At 43.2% G+C, this 13,197-nt stretch overlaps 1 protein-coding gene across 1 annotated transcript in view; it reads right to left on the reverse strand.

Moving 5' to 3' along the window:
• Nucleotides 1-13,197, reverse strand: part of COL4A1 (collagen type IV alpha 1 chain) — a 172,941-nt gene that overhangs the window by 48,096 nt on the left and 111,648 nt on the right. The window contains exons 13-21 of the mRNA XM_049867355.1: nucleotides 12,015-12,101; nucleotides 11,336-11,362; nucleotides 11,127-11,177; nucleotides 9,489-9,533; nucleotides 9,343-9,396; nucleotides 8,487-8,528; nucleotides 6,955-7,039; nucleotides 6,006-6,041; nucleotides 3,355-3,519 (exon numbers count right to left, since the gene is read on the reverse strand). Coding sequence (XP_049723312.1) covers nucleotides 3,355-3,519; nucleotides 6,006-6,041; nucleotides 6,955-7,039; nucleotides 8,487-8,528; nucleotides 9,343-9,396; nucleotides 9,489-9,533; nucleotides 11,127-11,177; nucleotides 11,336-11,362; nucleotides 12,015-12,101 — 592 coding nt within the window. The remainder of the gene's footprint in view (nucleotides 1-3,354; nucleotides 3,520-6,005; nucleotides 6,042-6,954; nucleotides 7,040-8,486; nucleotides 8,529-9,342; nucleotides 9,397-9,488; nucleotides 9,534-11,126; nucleotides 11,178-11,335; nucleotides 11,363-12,014; nucleotides 12,102-13,197) is intronic.

Here is a 13,197-nt window from a genome sequence, read left to right on the forward strand (position 1 = left end):
TTACACTTTCTTCTCTGATATTTTTTAAGAAAAACAGCAGAGTAAACAATTTAAGAGTCCCCAAGTGGTGCAAACTATTATTGTGCTTGGCTGCTAACCAAAAGGCTGGAGGTTCAAGTCTACACAGATAGGCCATGGAAGAAAGGCCTAGCAATCTACTTCCAAAAAAACTGGCCATCTGAAACCCTATGGAGTGCAGTTCTACTCTGACACACATGGGGTCACTGTAAGTCAGAGTCAACAGCAGCTGGCGCTGGTACTAGGGAGCAATTTCACATCTGTTTTCTGCCTGGAGCACTCTCACATGAGTCTAGTCCAAACATTTATGGCTTTGAGCTCAAGCTTCTCCATCTTTCCCTTTACTCTGTGTCCTTACAATCACAGAGAGAAAAAACGACTGAGGCTCCAGCAGTCAACTGGCCATCCCCAAGATCACGGTAACATCATGGCGCCCAGGGTCTGCGTCTGCCTGTGCAGTTTCCAGCTCTGGCTCACAGGTGTCAACCAGAGGTAACAAATTCAGCTTTCCCGCCCCAGCGTTCTCCACTTTTTATCCAGGTACCAAGTGGGCAATGGCGGCTTTGCTCTTCTGAACAAGAACATCTTTAAAACAAGGCAAAAACCTCCTTGTTTCGTTAATTCAGTGGAAAAAGTTACTTTCAAATGCATGAGAATTGTAGGCTGAGGGGAAAGCCTTCTTGTTTTTTCTGCTGGTGGTTCACTGATTTTTCGGGGCATTTCCCCCACAAGCCTGGGTGGTAAGGACGCCTCAGGTGATGAGAACTATCTGCCATCCCCACTTGGCAGCCACCGCTATGCACCCGGCTCGGTGGTTTCCGTTTCTCCTTAACTCCTTTTTGATCCTCTGCCCTGTGCTCAGCAGAGACTGACAGTCCTGGACAAGGCAAAGTCAATTTTCATGCTTCGAAGAGCAGTCCCTAAATTACCTGACTGCAAAGAACCGGTATTTCCCCCAGCCCTATAAGCCTGTTTCTAGAAACCTAAGTCCATGAATATTGGGAGACATAGAAGTATTATACATATATGTATATATATTTTTTGTTGTTGGGTGCCACCATCAAGTCGATTTTGATTCATAGCAACCCCACGTGACAGAGCAGAACTGCCCCATAGGGTCTCTCCCAGGAATTGACTCAAGGGCAATGTGGTTGGTTTGTTGTTCTTTTTTTTTTTTTTTTAATCTTTACAGAAGCAGATCACCAGATCTTTTTCCCAAGGAGTTGCTGGGTGGGTTCGAACTACAGACCTTTCCGTTATCAGCAAAGCTCTTGACAACTGTGCCAGCAGGGCTCGATACATATATATATACAGACATACATATACATATATTTATGTGCGTATGTGTATGTATCTATGTATGTATGTGTATATATTCTGTATCTCTTCATTGTCCCATTGTGGTCAAGTCGATGCCAAATCATAGCAACCATACAGGACAGAGGAGAGCTACCCCCATAGGGTTTCCCAGAAGCAGCTGGTGGATTCGAACTGCTGACCTTTTGGTTAGCACCTGAACTCTTAACCACTGTGCCACCAGGGTTCCAAATATATATATATATATAGTCTACGTTTGTTTGCCAGTCATTCTTGCTCCCTCCCCCTGGAGGTATTTTTGTAAGTGCGCTGTGCTAATTTTTTTACACCAGCATGTACAGATAGGGAGGAGATTATAGCAGCCAAATGGGGATGTCAAAATCTACCTGGAGGTGCTTAACTGGTGCCTGGTTAATGAGCTACTGATAGGTCCCAAGGCAGCAATTACTTTTAAGATGAGGCCTCTTTTAGCATACACTGTAAATATGAAAATAGTTTTTGTTTGTAAATTATCACTTAATGCTCTGTAATTGTGAATTACTTAATTTATACCAACTGTAAAGGGCAGCCTGGAAAACTAGGATAGTGGATATAACCATGTGTTTGGTGAACACTTTCTACTCTATTAACAGCAGTGGAAAGTTCTTAGTCTTTATGACATTTGTTCATGTCTTGGTGCTGGCTAAATTATAAATACCCAAAAAGAATGCTCTTTCCCCAGATTTTCCCAAAAATGGTTCCCTCACCTCCTTCAGGTTTTTGCTGAGCACCTTATTTAAAAGTACAACTCTATGACCCCACCTCACCCCAATGTCAGAATTCCATATTCCCTTTCCCTGATTTATTTTTATCTGTAGTGCTTATCAACCCCTAAATACCATATAAAATTTACTTAACTTGTTTATGTCTGTCTTTCCCCTTAGTCTGCATGCTCCATAAGAACAGGATTTTTGGAATGAGTCTTGTCACCAACGTAGCTCCTAGAACAGTACTTGGCACACAGTACCAAATCAAACCCACTGCCATCGAATCCATTCTAAATCATAGCAACCCCATGTGTTACCAAGTTGAACTGCTCCATAAGGTTTTCTTGGCTGTAGTCTTTATAGAAGCAGATTGCCAAGTCTTCCTTCGGCAGAGCCAATGGGTAAGTTCAAATGACCAACCTTTAGATTGGTAGTCAAAAGTAAACCATCTGTGCCACTTAGGGACCAGTCCCTGGAGAGGGACATCATGGTTGGTAAAGTAGAGGATCATAACCAAAGAGGAAGACCCTCAAAGAGATGGACTGACACAGTGGCTGCCACAATGGGCTCAAACATAGCAACGGTTGTGAGGATGGCGCATGACCAGGCAGTGTTTTGTTCTGTGGTACAAAGGGTTGCTATGAGTCAGAACTGACTCAATGGTACCTAACAACTAACAACAGGGACCTCTGAGTAGGCACTCAAATGGTTTTTGAAAGAAAAAGTAACCCAGAGGCCCATTGGATGCTCAAAATTTTCTCTCAGACACAGAGAGAAAAACTGATCTGGGATTGAATTTCTAAAGGATTTGGCAGATACTATGTAATCATCTTCCATTTTGTGAAGTGATGTGAGCAGCCAATCAGTTAAAAGGGGTGTTTCCTTGGGGGTGTGGCCTGCCTCCTGTGTATGAATGGATGTTCTGGCAAAGCTCTCTCTCTCTCTCTCTCTCTCTTTCTCTCTCTCTCTCTCTCGACCCTGCACTGTTCTCTGACTTGACTCTGGTTCTCGGGACATAAGCCTGCAGAAGTCTCCAGCCTGCCACCTGACCTGCAGATTTTGGATTCTGCAGCCCCTTCAACCCTGTGAGCCAACGGGGTCCCCAGTCACCGAACACAAAGATTTGAGACTTGCCAGGCCCAACTGAGTAAGCCATTTCCTTAAAGTACCATAAATCTCTCTCTGTACGTCTGTATATGCTTCACGGGTTTTGCTCCTCTGGAGAAAACAGACCAAGACAGACACCCCAAAAAACAATCGCAGTAGAACTTACTTGTGTGGCCTGGCTGGCCAGGAGGTCCGGGGGGCCCGGGAAGGCCTTGGAGTCCATCCCTTCCACTTGGTCCAGGTAAAGACACACCTGGAAATCCCTGGTCACCTTTTTCTCCTCTTTCACCTGGGACGCCTGGAGCACCAGGCTGCCCTGGTACAGGAAAGCCTTAAACCAGAACAAAATCCTCAGTAAATGATCATAACTCAAAGTTTAAAATCTACAGCTTAACCCTGTTCAAGGTAAGATGACTAGCAGACTATCAGGGAATGTGGAACGGTCTTGGATGAGTAAAAGTAAATTGGCAAGTGTCTTGTGACACAAATGCTGACAGTCAAATGTTTCCTACAAATTGAAGGAAAAAAAAATGTGTAAACACTAAAATCTGTGGATTTCTTTCAGTGGAAACAGTGCTCCCAAGGTATGAACAGAAAGGTTGTAGCGGGTGTACTCCACTTCTACTTAGCGAATAAGGGCAGCAAGTATGTCGCTAAAAGCCAAAGTGGAGATGAGGCAAAGGGACAATCTGGAGGAAACAGGAGAAAAATGAGGTTAAGAGCAAATGAAATGGTACTGTGAAAAGGTTCAAAGTCAAGGGTAGCAATCTAGATCTGAATATGTAAACACTAAAGACTTAAGAGAGAGATAAAAGGCGCCACCCATGATACACATGTTTATTAATTACGTGTTAATCGGTAACTTTTAGTAGGTTTAGCAACTATAAAACTTAAAGGGGTCAGATAATACGTTCCTCTGACAACTGAGAAGATTTTTTCATATAATTTTTGACAGAATAACAGTTCAGGAAGCCACAAAAAAAAAAAAAAAAGACTGCTATTCTAGTGAGGAAAGAGGCAAAATCTGGAGGCAGCATTTGGCTGTGAAGAAGGAAAATATGAAAAAAAGGACAAACGAGGGAATACGACGTGAATAACAAACAGTAAAAACATTTACAATGAGGTGAAGGAAGTTAAAAGGCAGGAGTTCTGGGGAAAGATGAGCAGATACTAAAGCATTTCGCCTGAATTTTTGGTAAGAAAGATTAAAATGGCTAAATTCCATAGCACAATGTGCTGAAGCCAATAAAAACAACTGAAGGCCGCCCATATGGGCTTTAGCCAAATAGTCAGGGCCCCAGTCAGTGGTAGGTGAGACGAGAAAGCGCCTCTAATGGAGAGAAGAATGGAAGGATTAAACAGACTGGAGAACAGCCCCACAATTCACTGCCTCAGGAATCGAGCCCAGGTCACGGGCTGAGGAAAGTGGAGGATGCGGAAAAGCTGGTCTGGATAGAAAACAGTGGTCTGGGCAAGGGAGAAGCCTCTAGATAGTCCAATTTTGATAAAAGTTTGTTAAAAAAAATATGGGTTAAGACGCTGAGTTAGAAAAGTAGTTGTAGAAAGTAAATATGGCATGGACTAAGAAGAAGAAACATGAAGGGGCATGACCACTAGGAGGACAGAAAGGCCAGTAGTTTTTAAAATCAAAGATTAGAAAGTGTTGAACAGGAAAAAAAGGGATAGACCCACCTAAGGTAGACAGAGAAGCTTTAGCAGACAGAAGGGAAATTAGGAGCAGATGAAAGGCCTGATCTGAGCCACTAAAGAAACAAAACAAAACAAAAAAAACATTGCCATCGAGTCTACTCCGACTCATAGTGACCCTGTTGGACAGAGTAGAACTGCCCCGTAGGGTTTCCAAGGAGCAGCTGGTAGATTTGAACTGCCAACCCTTTGGTTAGCAGTCATAGCTCTTAAGAACTGTGCCCCCAGCCATTATTGGGATAGACGATGGGAGGGGGAGACTGTTGTCTGCTCAGGAAAAAAGGGCCTCTGACCGAACTTAAGCTTAAGAACTTGGAGCAGGCAGCTGTCAGGCACATGAGAGTTTATATCAGATTGTGCGCTGTATCAGCTCTAGGAGCTGGAAGGAAGAGTATACACACACACTCACGTGCACACACACGTGTGTGGGGGTGTGTGTAATCCCCTAGCCTCTGAAATATGGAACCTATTAGAAAACGCATAACTGGCATGTGTGCAACAGTTATAGAGTAAACACATGTGGAACGACTAAACACATGTGGAACGACTAAATACACACGGAACGACTAAATACACACGGAACGACTAAATACACGCGGAACGACTAAATACACACGGAACGACGGAAGATTCCAGAAAAGAGCAAGGACAGAGCTGACGCTAGCAGTGAGCACTGGCGTCATGCCGAGCCTGGTCTTGAGAGGGAAAGCTGTTAGCAAAGACACTGAGGCTGAACAAATATGTCTATGGGAGGGACAGGGGGTCCGTGGAAAGACGGAAGAAGTTTTCTGTGGGAGCAACTGAAAAAGAAGTTCAAAAGGTAAGATGAGTCTGAGATAATGGAGACCTCAAGAGCAGTTTTGACTTAATGAGAGATAAAGCGTGTTGCCCATGATGTACATGTTTATGAATTACATGTTAATTGATAACTTGTGAAATACCATTTAAATACTTATCAATACATCTTGCTTTTATAACTAGAGAAATGTGTAATAATACCGCTAGCTATTACATACAGTTATCTAATGTACAAGATTATAAACACGTTCAAAATACAAACCACAGAGAAGCTGTACAAATAGTCTACAGAAAGCAGTTAAGGATTCTTACCTGGAGGACCTGGCAGACCTTGTATTCCTGGGAAACCTTAAAAGAGAAAGAGAGAGTTGGGCACACTGAGAATAGCTGCTGCTGTGGAGTGGATTCCAACTCATAGGGAGGACACTACAGGACAGAGTAGAACTGCCCCAGAGAAGGAGGGAGGAACAGAGGAAGGGAGGGAAGGAATAACAGGGAGAGAGAAAGGGGAAGGAGAGAGGGGAGAGAGAGAGAGGGAGAGAGAAGGGAGAGGGAAGGAGGGGAGAGGGAGAGAGAAGGGAGAGGGAAGGAGGGGAGAGGGAGAAAAGAAGTGAAGGAAGGGAGGGAGGGAGAGAGGGAAGGAGGGAGAAAGGCAGGGGAGAGGGAGGGAGGGATGGAGGGAAGAAAGGAGGGGAGAGAGAGGAGGAGGGAGTAAGGAAGAGAGAGAGGGGAGAGGGAGGGAGGGAGAGATGAAGGAAAGGAGAGATGTTGAGAGGGAGGGAAAAAGGGAAGGAGAGAGGGAGGGAGAGAAGGAGGGGAGAGGGAGACAGCAGGGAGAGGGAGGGAGGGAGGGGAGAGGCAGAGAGAAGGGAGGGGGGAGGGGAGAGCGAGAGCGAGAGAGGGAGAGAGAAGGGAGAGGGAGGGAGGGAGAAAAGAAGTGAAGGAAGGAAGAGAGGGAGGGTGAGAGAAGGGAGAGGGAAGGAGGGGAGAGGGAGAGAGGGAGAAAAGAAGTGAAGGAGGGAAGAGAGGAAGGGAGGGAAGGGAGGAGGGAAGGAGGAAGAAAGACAGGGGAGAGGGAGGGAGGAAGGGATGGAGGGAAGGAAGGAGGGGAGAGGGAGGAGGAGGGAGGAAGGGAGAGAGAGAGGGGAAAGGGATGGAGGGAGAGATGAAGGAAAAGAGAGATGTTGAAGGGAGGGAAAGAGGGAAGGAGAGAGGGAGGGAGAGAAGGAGGGGAGAGGGAGGGAGAGAGGGAGGAGCTCACCTTTTGGGCCTTGCTCTCCTCTTAACCCTGGAGCTCCTGGGAAGCCCCTTTCTCCTTTTTCTCCCAGGGGACCTGTGCCTATAACCTAAATAGAAGAAGAGAAGAAGATCGCCACCTGGCACGGGAGTGCCTGGAAGGTGCAGAGCAGTACAGAGGAAGAAACGCAACCATCCTGTAATTATTTCAAGAAGTGCGAAAATAAAAAGAAAGAAGAAGAGTCTCCAAAACACAGCCAGTGAGGATCATGCAGTCCCGTCTCGGCAGAGAAATCTGCCAGGCAGTTGCGCTTCCTTTTATACTAATTTGTCTGGTAGCATTTCTCACAGCACTCCAGTGGGTTAAAGTTACAAGAATATTAATTTCGCAGTTTGTGAGGTCTGGAGCTGTTAAATGAACATATAAGCCATGAGATGAATATTCTACTTTACAGGGTATTTTTCAGAGAAACTCCCTTAAGTTGCCTCGGCCAATATGTAATAGGAATGCTCAGGAGTTTTTATTGGAAGAGGCTCTATTGCCTTTTTTTTTTTTTAGTGGCCAAAATTGAGCTTTTTTAAAGTCAAAGAGATAGAGAGCAAGAAGCAGGCATTGTTGGTTTCATTAGCAAGTAATAAACTAGTTCACTCAGATTCCAAATCACTGAATTCAAGGAAAAGGATGTCAAATATCCCGTGTTGCCCAACGGGTCTTTAAAACTGAATTCCTTTGTATCAATTAAATTAGCAAATATTATTAAAATACTAGCAGTCTGTGCTGAAGAGATAAAGGGAAAAACAGGATATTCAAAGGCTGCTGCTGGCGTCACAGGTACAGAACAGGAAATCACACTGATACGGGGAAGTATTAAAAGCAGCAAGAAGGTTCAGAACTTGGATCCAATAATCCGATTCTTGGATATGTAACTCAAGGAGAAAAATTATCCAAATCTTCCGGCTTGGATACACACAGGAAAAAAAGTCAACGTACACAAACTTATTCACCACCATACGTTATCTGTATCAGTGAAAGGATGTCAGCAAAGGATGGTCGCATTTTCATTGTTTCAAAAAGGATTTGAGGCAAAATTGACTACTAGGAATATCATTTGCAAAAAATGAGAACGCTTATTTTTAAAAAGAAAAAAACGTTGCATGCATTGATCGAACATATTTACAAAAAATAAAAACTGGTTTACTGGGATAGTCAAACTACGGACGGTTTGTTTCTCTTATGAAAATTTTCTTTAAGGGACCATTAAGGAAAAAAAAGGTTTAAAAATGTGTTGCTAGTAGTCTTATCTATATACAAAACTTTTTACTTTCAGTGATTTAAGGATCTCCAGAAAAGATTAAAAAATAATTAAAAAAGTAGATATCAAACTGTGGGCAATACAAAACATAAAAAGATTATTTCAAATCCTATGCGTCTCCTTTACATAAAAATGTAGCTCTAGAGAAAGCTGCAGAGTCCAGGACACAACACGTAACAATGTAGCGTGTCTTCCTTATCTCCTTCATTTCCAAAGCTCTCAGAGAACAACAAGCATTACTCACAATTCCAGGTGGGCCTGGAGGACCGGCCTCGCCTTTGTCTCCCTACAAAAGAAAATATAGTTTTATTTGTATATTTTTACTATACAGACTGTCCTGCTGAAAGCAGGGTTACTTTTTTCTTTTTCTGGAAAACCGAAGACTTTTCACACCGTAGGCTTAAAAATCATTTTCTTCTCCTTAGTATTCTCAGGCGTGATTAGTTTGAAGGGCTCTGTGACTCTTCAGACAAAAATGAACATTTCGTTTTTTATACATGGAAACAAAAATTTCCACAAACCATAAATTTGAGGCTAATTAATCATTTCACAAAAGAGCTCACAGTATTTGCTCTGTCGGTTGCGTGCTCCCTCCGAGGACCGTAATAGAATCAGTTTTTACAGAAGCTGAACCAATATATGGGGTTTCTTAATGGGATAACAAAGAAATGAGATAAAATTACATGAACACTTATGATTTCTAAGTATATTTTCTTATAGAAATAATTTTGAGGTCTTAGGTATAAAATTGTCCAAATTTGCATTAGAGACAAATGTTAAGTGGCCATTTCTGAGTGGATAATAGAATAATAGATAGGCTTTACTTTCTTATATCTTTGTGCATTTCCTGTTGTTTTATAATCAGGGAAAAATTACCTACTATAAATAAAGACATAAAAACATGAAAGAGTGGAAAGCTGTGTATTTTTGCTTTTAAAAATTCACATACAAATAAGGGGGTTAGTTTCCTTTTTTATTCATATACAGCACAAATATTATTTTTCCTGGAGCCCATATCCCTTATTCTAGGAATATATGAGCAAACTTCCAAATCGAAGTGAAACATGAAGGTAAAAACTCAATAGAGTGTCACCATTTACCTTTAAACCCTCTTGGCCAGGAAGTCCAGGGAACCCTGAATCACCGGGAAAGCCCTAGATCGGAACAGAGCGAGAAGCAATGACAATCACATGCTAGGTAAGGGAACAGTTTTGATTGCTTTCAAAAAGTGCAGAGAAATACTTACTGCACTCCCTTTTTCTCCTTTTTCACCATCCTTTCCAGGTTTTCCCTGTAAAGATTTAACCATTGTTATTTAGTGAGTAATAATAACAAATACGCTGTAGCGCCAAGGCTATGGTTCATACATAAGGTAACATGTCATCTTTCTCAAAAAATCACAAGCAAGGTAAAAAAGGACTCTACTAATCCGGCAATTCTCCAATAATAATACAGACTACTTTATACAGCGAATGACTATAAAAAAAGTTACAATACAAGAGGACGTCTCAGTCACAAAATCTTCTAAGATCTCTCTAACATTACGGCAACATAGCTAACAGAGAAAGGTTCCCACTGGCCAATCTGAATTTGGTAGCTAGGAAGCAAATGATTCGTTTTCGTAAAGGTTTCCACGTGTTATTTCGGGGCTGCTGCTGTTAACTGCTGCGAGTTGGCCCCCAACTTACGGCGATCCCATGGACAACAGGACTGGGCCCTTGTGATCCACAAGACTCCACTGACTGGTTTTTGGACGTAGATCACCCGGCCTTTCTTCCTAGTCTGTCTTGATCTGGGAACTCTGCAGAAACCTGTTCACCATCATGGCAACATGCAAGCCTCCGCTGACACGGGTAGTGGCTGCACTTGAGGTGCACTGACTGGGAATCAAACCCACGTCTCCCACACAAAACACAAGAGTTCTTCCTCTGAACTACCCCTGCCCTCCTATGTCAGGGTAGAACCCATAACTGTCTCAGGCAACTGGGTACTTCTCATGTCACCACTGTTCATAAACTGAGAAGCTGCTTAGCGTCTTGTGCTCAGGGCTGTGGAAACAAGGTCCCATTTTCTGGGTGGGGTCTCAGCGCTGGCACTGGCAGCCACAGGGAGGGCAGCAGCAAAGGCAAGCCAACTGCTGGTGACCTAGTCCAATGGGTTCTCTACTCGAGGGTCCATGGCCGGTGGACAGGGGCTGCAAAGAGCCTCCTTCTCACATTACAGGGGCCTCGTCTTCAAGGTGGGGTCATTTGAATACTAAAAGGCCTAAGCCTTCCCAGCAGGTCTTTCAAATGGTAGTTGCCATTGTGCCAGGTGTGTCAAAGTAGAGCTGTGCTCCACAGTGTTTTCAATGGCTGAGTTTTCCAAAGTAGACTGCCAGACCTTTCTTCCAAGGTGCCTCTGGGTGGCCTCAAACCACCAGCCTTTCAGTTAACAGCCAAGGGAGTCAACCATTCACACCACTCAAGGACTCCTTTCAAAGGATGATTAAAAAAACAAACAAACAAAAAAACCTTGCTGTCAAGTCAACTCCGACTTATAGCAACCCTACAGGACACAGTAGAACTACCCCATAGGGTTTCCAAGAAGAGGCTGGCGGACTGGAACTGCTAACCTTTTGGTTGGCAGCCAAGCTCTTAACCACTGCACCACCAGGGCTCCTCAAAGGATGATACAGCTCTTTGTATTTTTGCTAACAAAGTTTTCAGAAAAGCCTTCCTGAAAGCGAAAGGGATATACCGGAAGCCTTTCCTAGGGGTCAAAGGGATAAACTAGAAGACCCCAGACACCTTGCCAGTCTTAGGTTTCCACAAACACTCAATCCTAGGAATGAGAGAAAAATTATTTTGCAATAAGCACTAAAAGGGTTTCTGAAAGCACTTACTCGTGGGCCGGGTTTCCCGGGTTCACCCTTCTCTCCGGCCCCTGGCATGCCCTTAAAAAGGACAAAAGAGAATGAGTTAGGTACATTAGCATATTTAGGTAAAATATTAAATTAGGTAAGTATTATATATAAGGTAAAATAAGGTTCTAAATTAAGTCTAATACTTTATGGTCTTTCATAAAAATAATAAACAAGAATTTAGTACTTACCTGAAATCCAGGTTCACCTTTTTGACCCTTTAAGAATTAAAAAAAAAGGTCAGTACTGTCTAACAGCTGTATCAATTTCTTCATATGCTAGATTCCACATGAAAAGGGAGGAAAAAACTAACAAATTCATACTAATTTTATATTACACTTCCTAGCACTGACTAGGCTATGGGTTTAACAAAACCCATTGGTTGCCATCAAGTCAATTTCGACTCACAGCGACCCTATAGGACAGAACAGAACTGCCCCAGAGGGTTTCCAAGGAGCAGCTGGTGGATTCAAGCTGCCAACCTTTTGGTTAGCAGCCCAGTTCTTAACTATTGCGCCACCAGGGCTCCATGGGTCTGAGAAAGTCAGAGTGAATTATGCTCGATTCCTGCAGTCTCTAACTTCTCTTCCAGCCTCCAGCTTGTCTCCTTCCTGCTCACAGAGGCCCATCCCCAAATTTGAATACATTTCATTGTTGCTTTTTTTTTTAAGAAGACCTTAGGTGAGCCAGTCTCGAACCATCTTAAAGATGCTCATATTTCACGGGGACGAATAGTCGCCCCATCTGTTTTCTAGGCCGTGGTTGAATGTGGCGGGGACCTGAATTTTGACTTGGCTCATTTTGGTCCTTCAGAGCTTTTTCCAAGTTAGAAATCCAGCATTCACTGGAAAAAAAAAAATCCTCTCGTACCTTTTCTCCCTTAGTAGCAAAGTCTCCTTTTTCTTTTACTTGAGCTTGACCTGGTACTCCTGGAGGTCCACTGACCCCTTGCTCACCCTGTTGACACCAACGTTGGACATTAATTAGCCATAGAAATAATTACACAGAGAAGGAAAATGCAGAGGAGGAAAAAGCCTAAAATAAAACTGCTATTTTTTAAATGTAATTATTCGCTATTCTAATCGATCCTTGCCTCTGCAGAAAAATAAATTTCAGCAGGAAGATGGCACACAAAACATTAAAGTCAGGGCAGTCTTTCAACTCTCGGGAGTCAGACCGAGACGGAGGAAGGGTGGAATCTGAGTGTCTATAGGATGTAGGTACATATATAAACATGCATGCTGTGCTCTCGTATTCTGATGGCCTGGAAGAAAGGGACAAAAACTGCCTAATAAGAGCTTGGGGAGAAAAAGGGTATTTTTAGATAAACCAAGGACAAAAAGATTTTCTATATCAGGCACTCTAACTGCCGGTTAAAATTAGAAGTACAGTGAAATCCAGCTATAGCATGAGTGAGGTCCAAAATTTTCTATTTTAAAACACTGCATATTTACTTATTGTGAAGTTTATGATAAGACTCGGCCAAAAACTGGGGAGTGAGAGACAGCGGCCAGTCAACTGCACTATTAGAACCTGTTCAGGTCCCAGTTGCACTTGGCGCCACCTGGTGGTGATCATCTACATTACCTTAGTATCAATGGAGATGAACCTGGGTCCTGCGTGGCTGCAATTCTAAGAATGGTCCACTTAGTGAAGGCCCATTTCATTGGTCTGACCCAGAGCAATGGGTGCCGAGAACACCAGAGGATCAGAGACCCACGCCTTGCCTTCCTTCTTTCTAAGGTGAGGTTGCCTAGTCCAGTCAGTGTCCTCTATCTTGCCATGGTTCATGGCACGACCGTAAGGACTTTGACCTACCCGTTTGAGAAGAAAGGCTGGGTGGAGGATGGGAGCTGTCATAGCTTGAACTGTGTCCCCAAAAAATACGTGTCAACTTGGTTAGGCCATGATTCCCAGTATTATGTAACTGTCCTCCATTTTGTGATCTAATGTAATTGTCCTCCATTTTGTGGTACTGTGTAATTATCCTCCATTGTATGTGTTGTAAATCCTAAATCTGTATGTGTTAATGAGGCACAAGTTATACTGTTAC

Source organism: Elephas maximus, chromosome 23 (genome assembly GCF_024166365.1).
Source record: "Elephas maximus indicus isolate mEleMax1 chromosome 23, mEleMax1 primary haplotype, whole genome shotgun sequence".
NCBI classification, from domain to species: Eukaryota; Metazoa; Chordata; class Mammalia; order Proboscidea; family Elephantidae; genus Elephas; species Elephas maximus.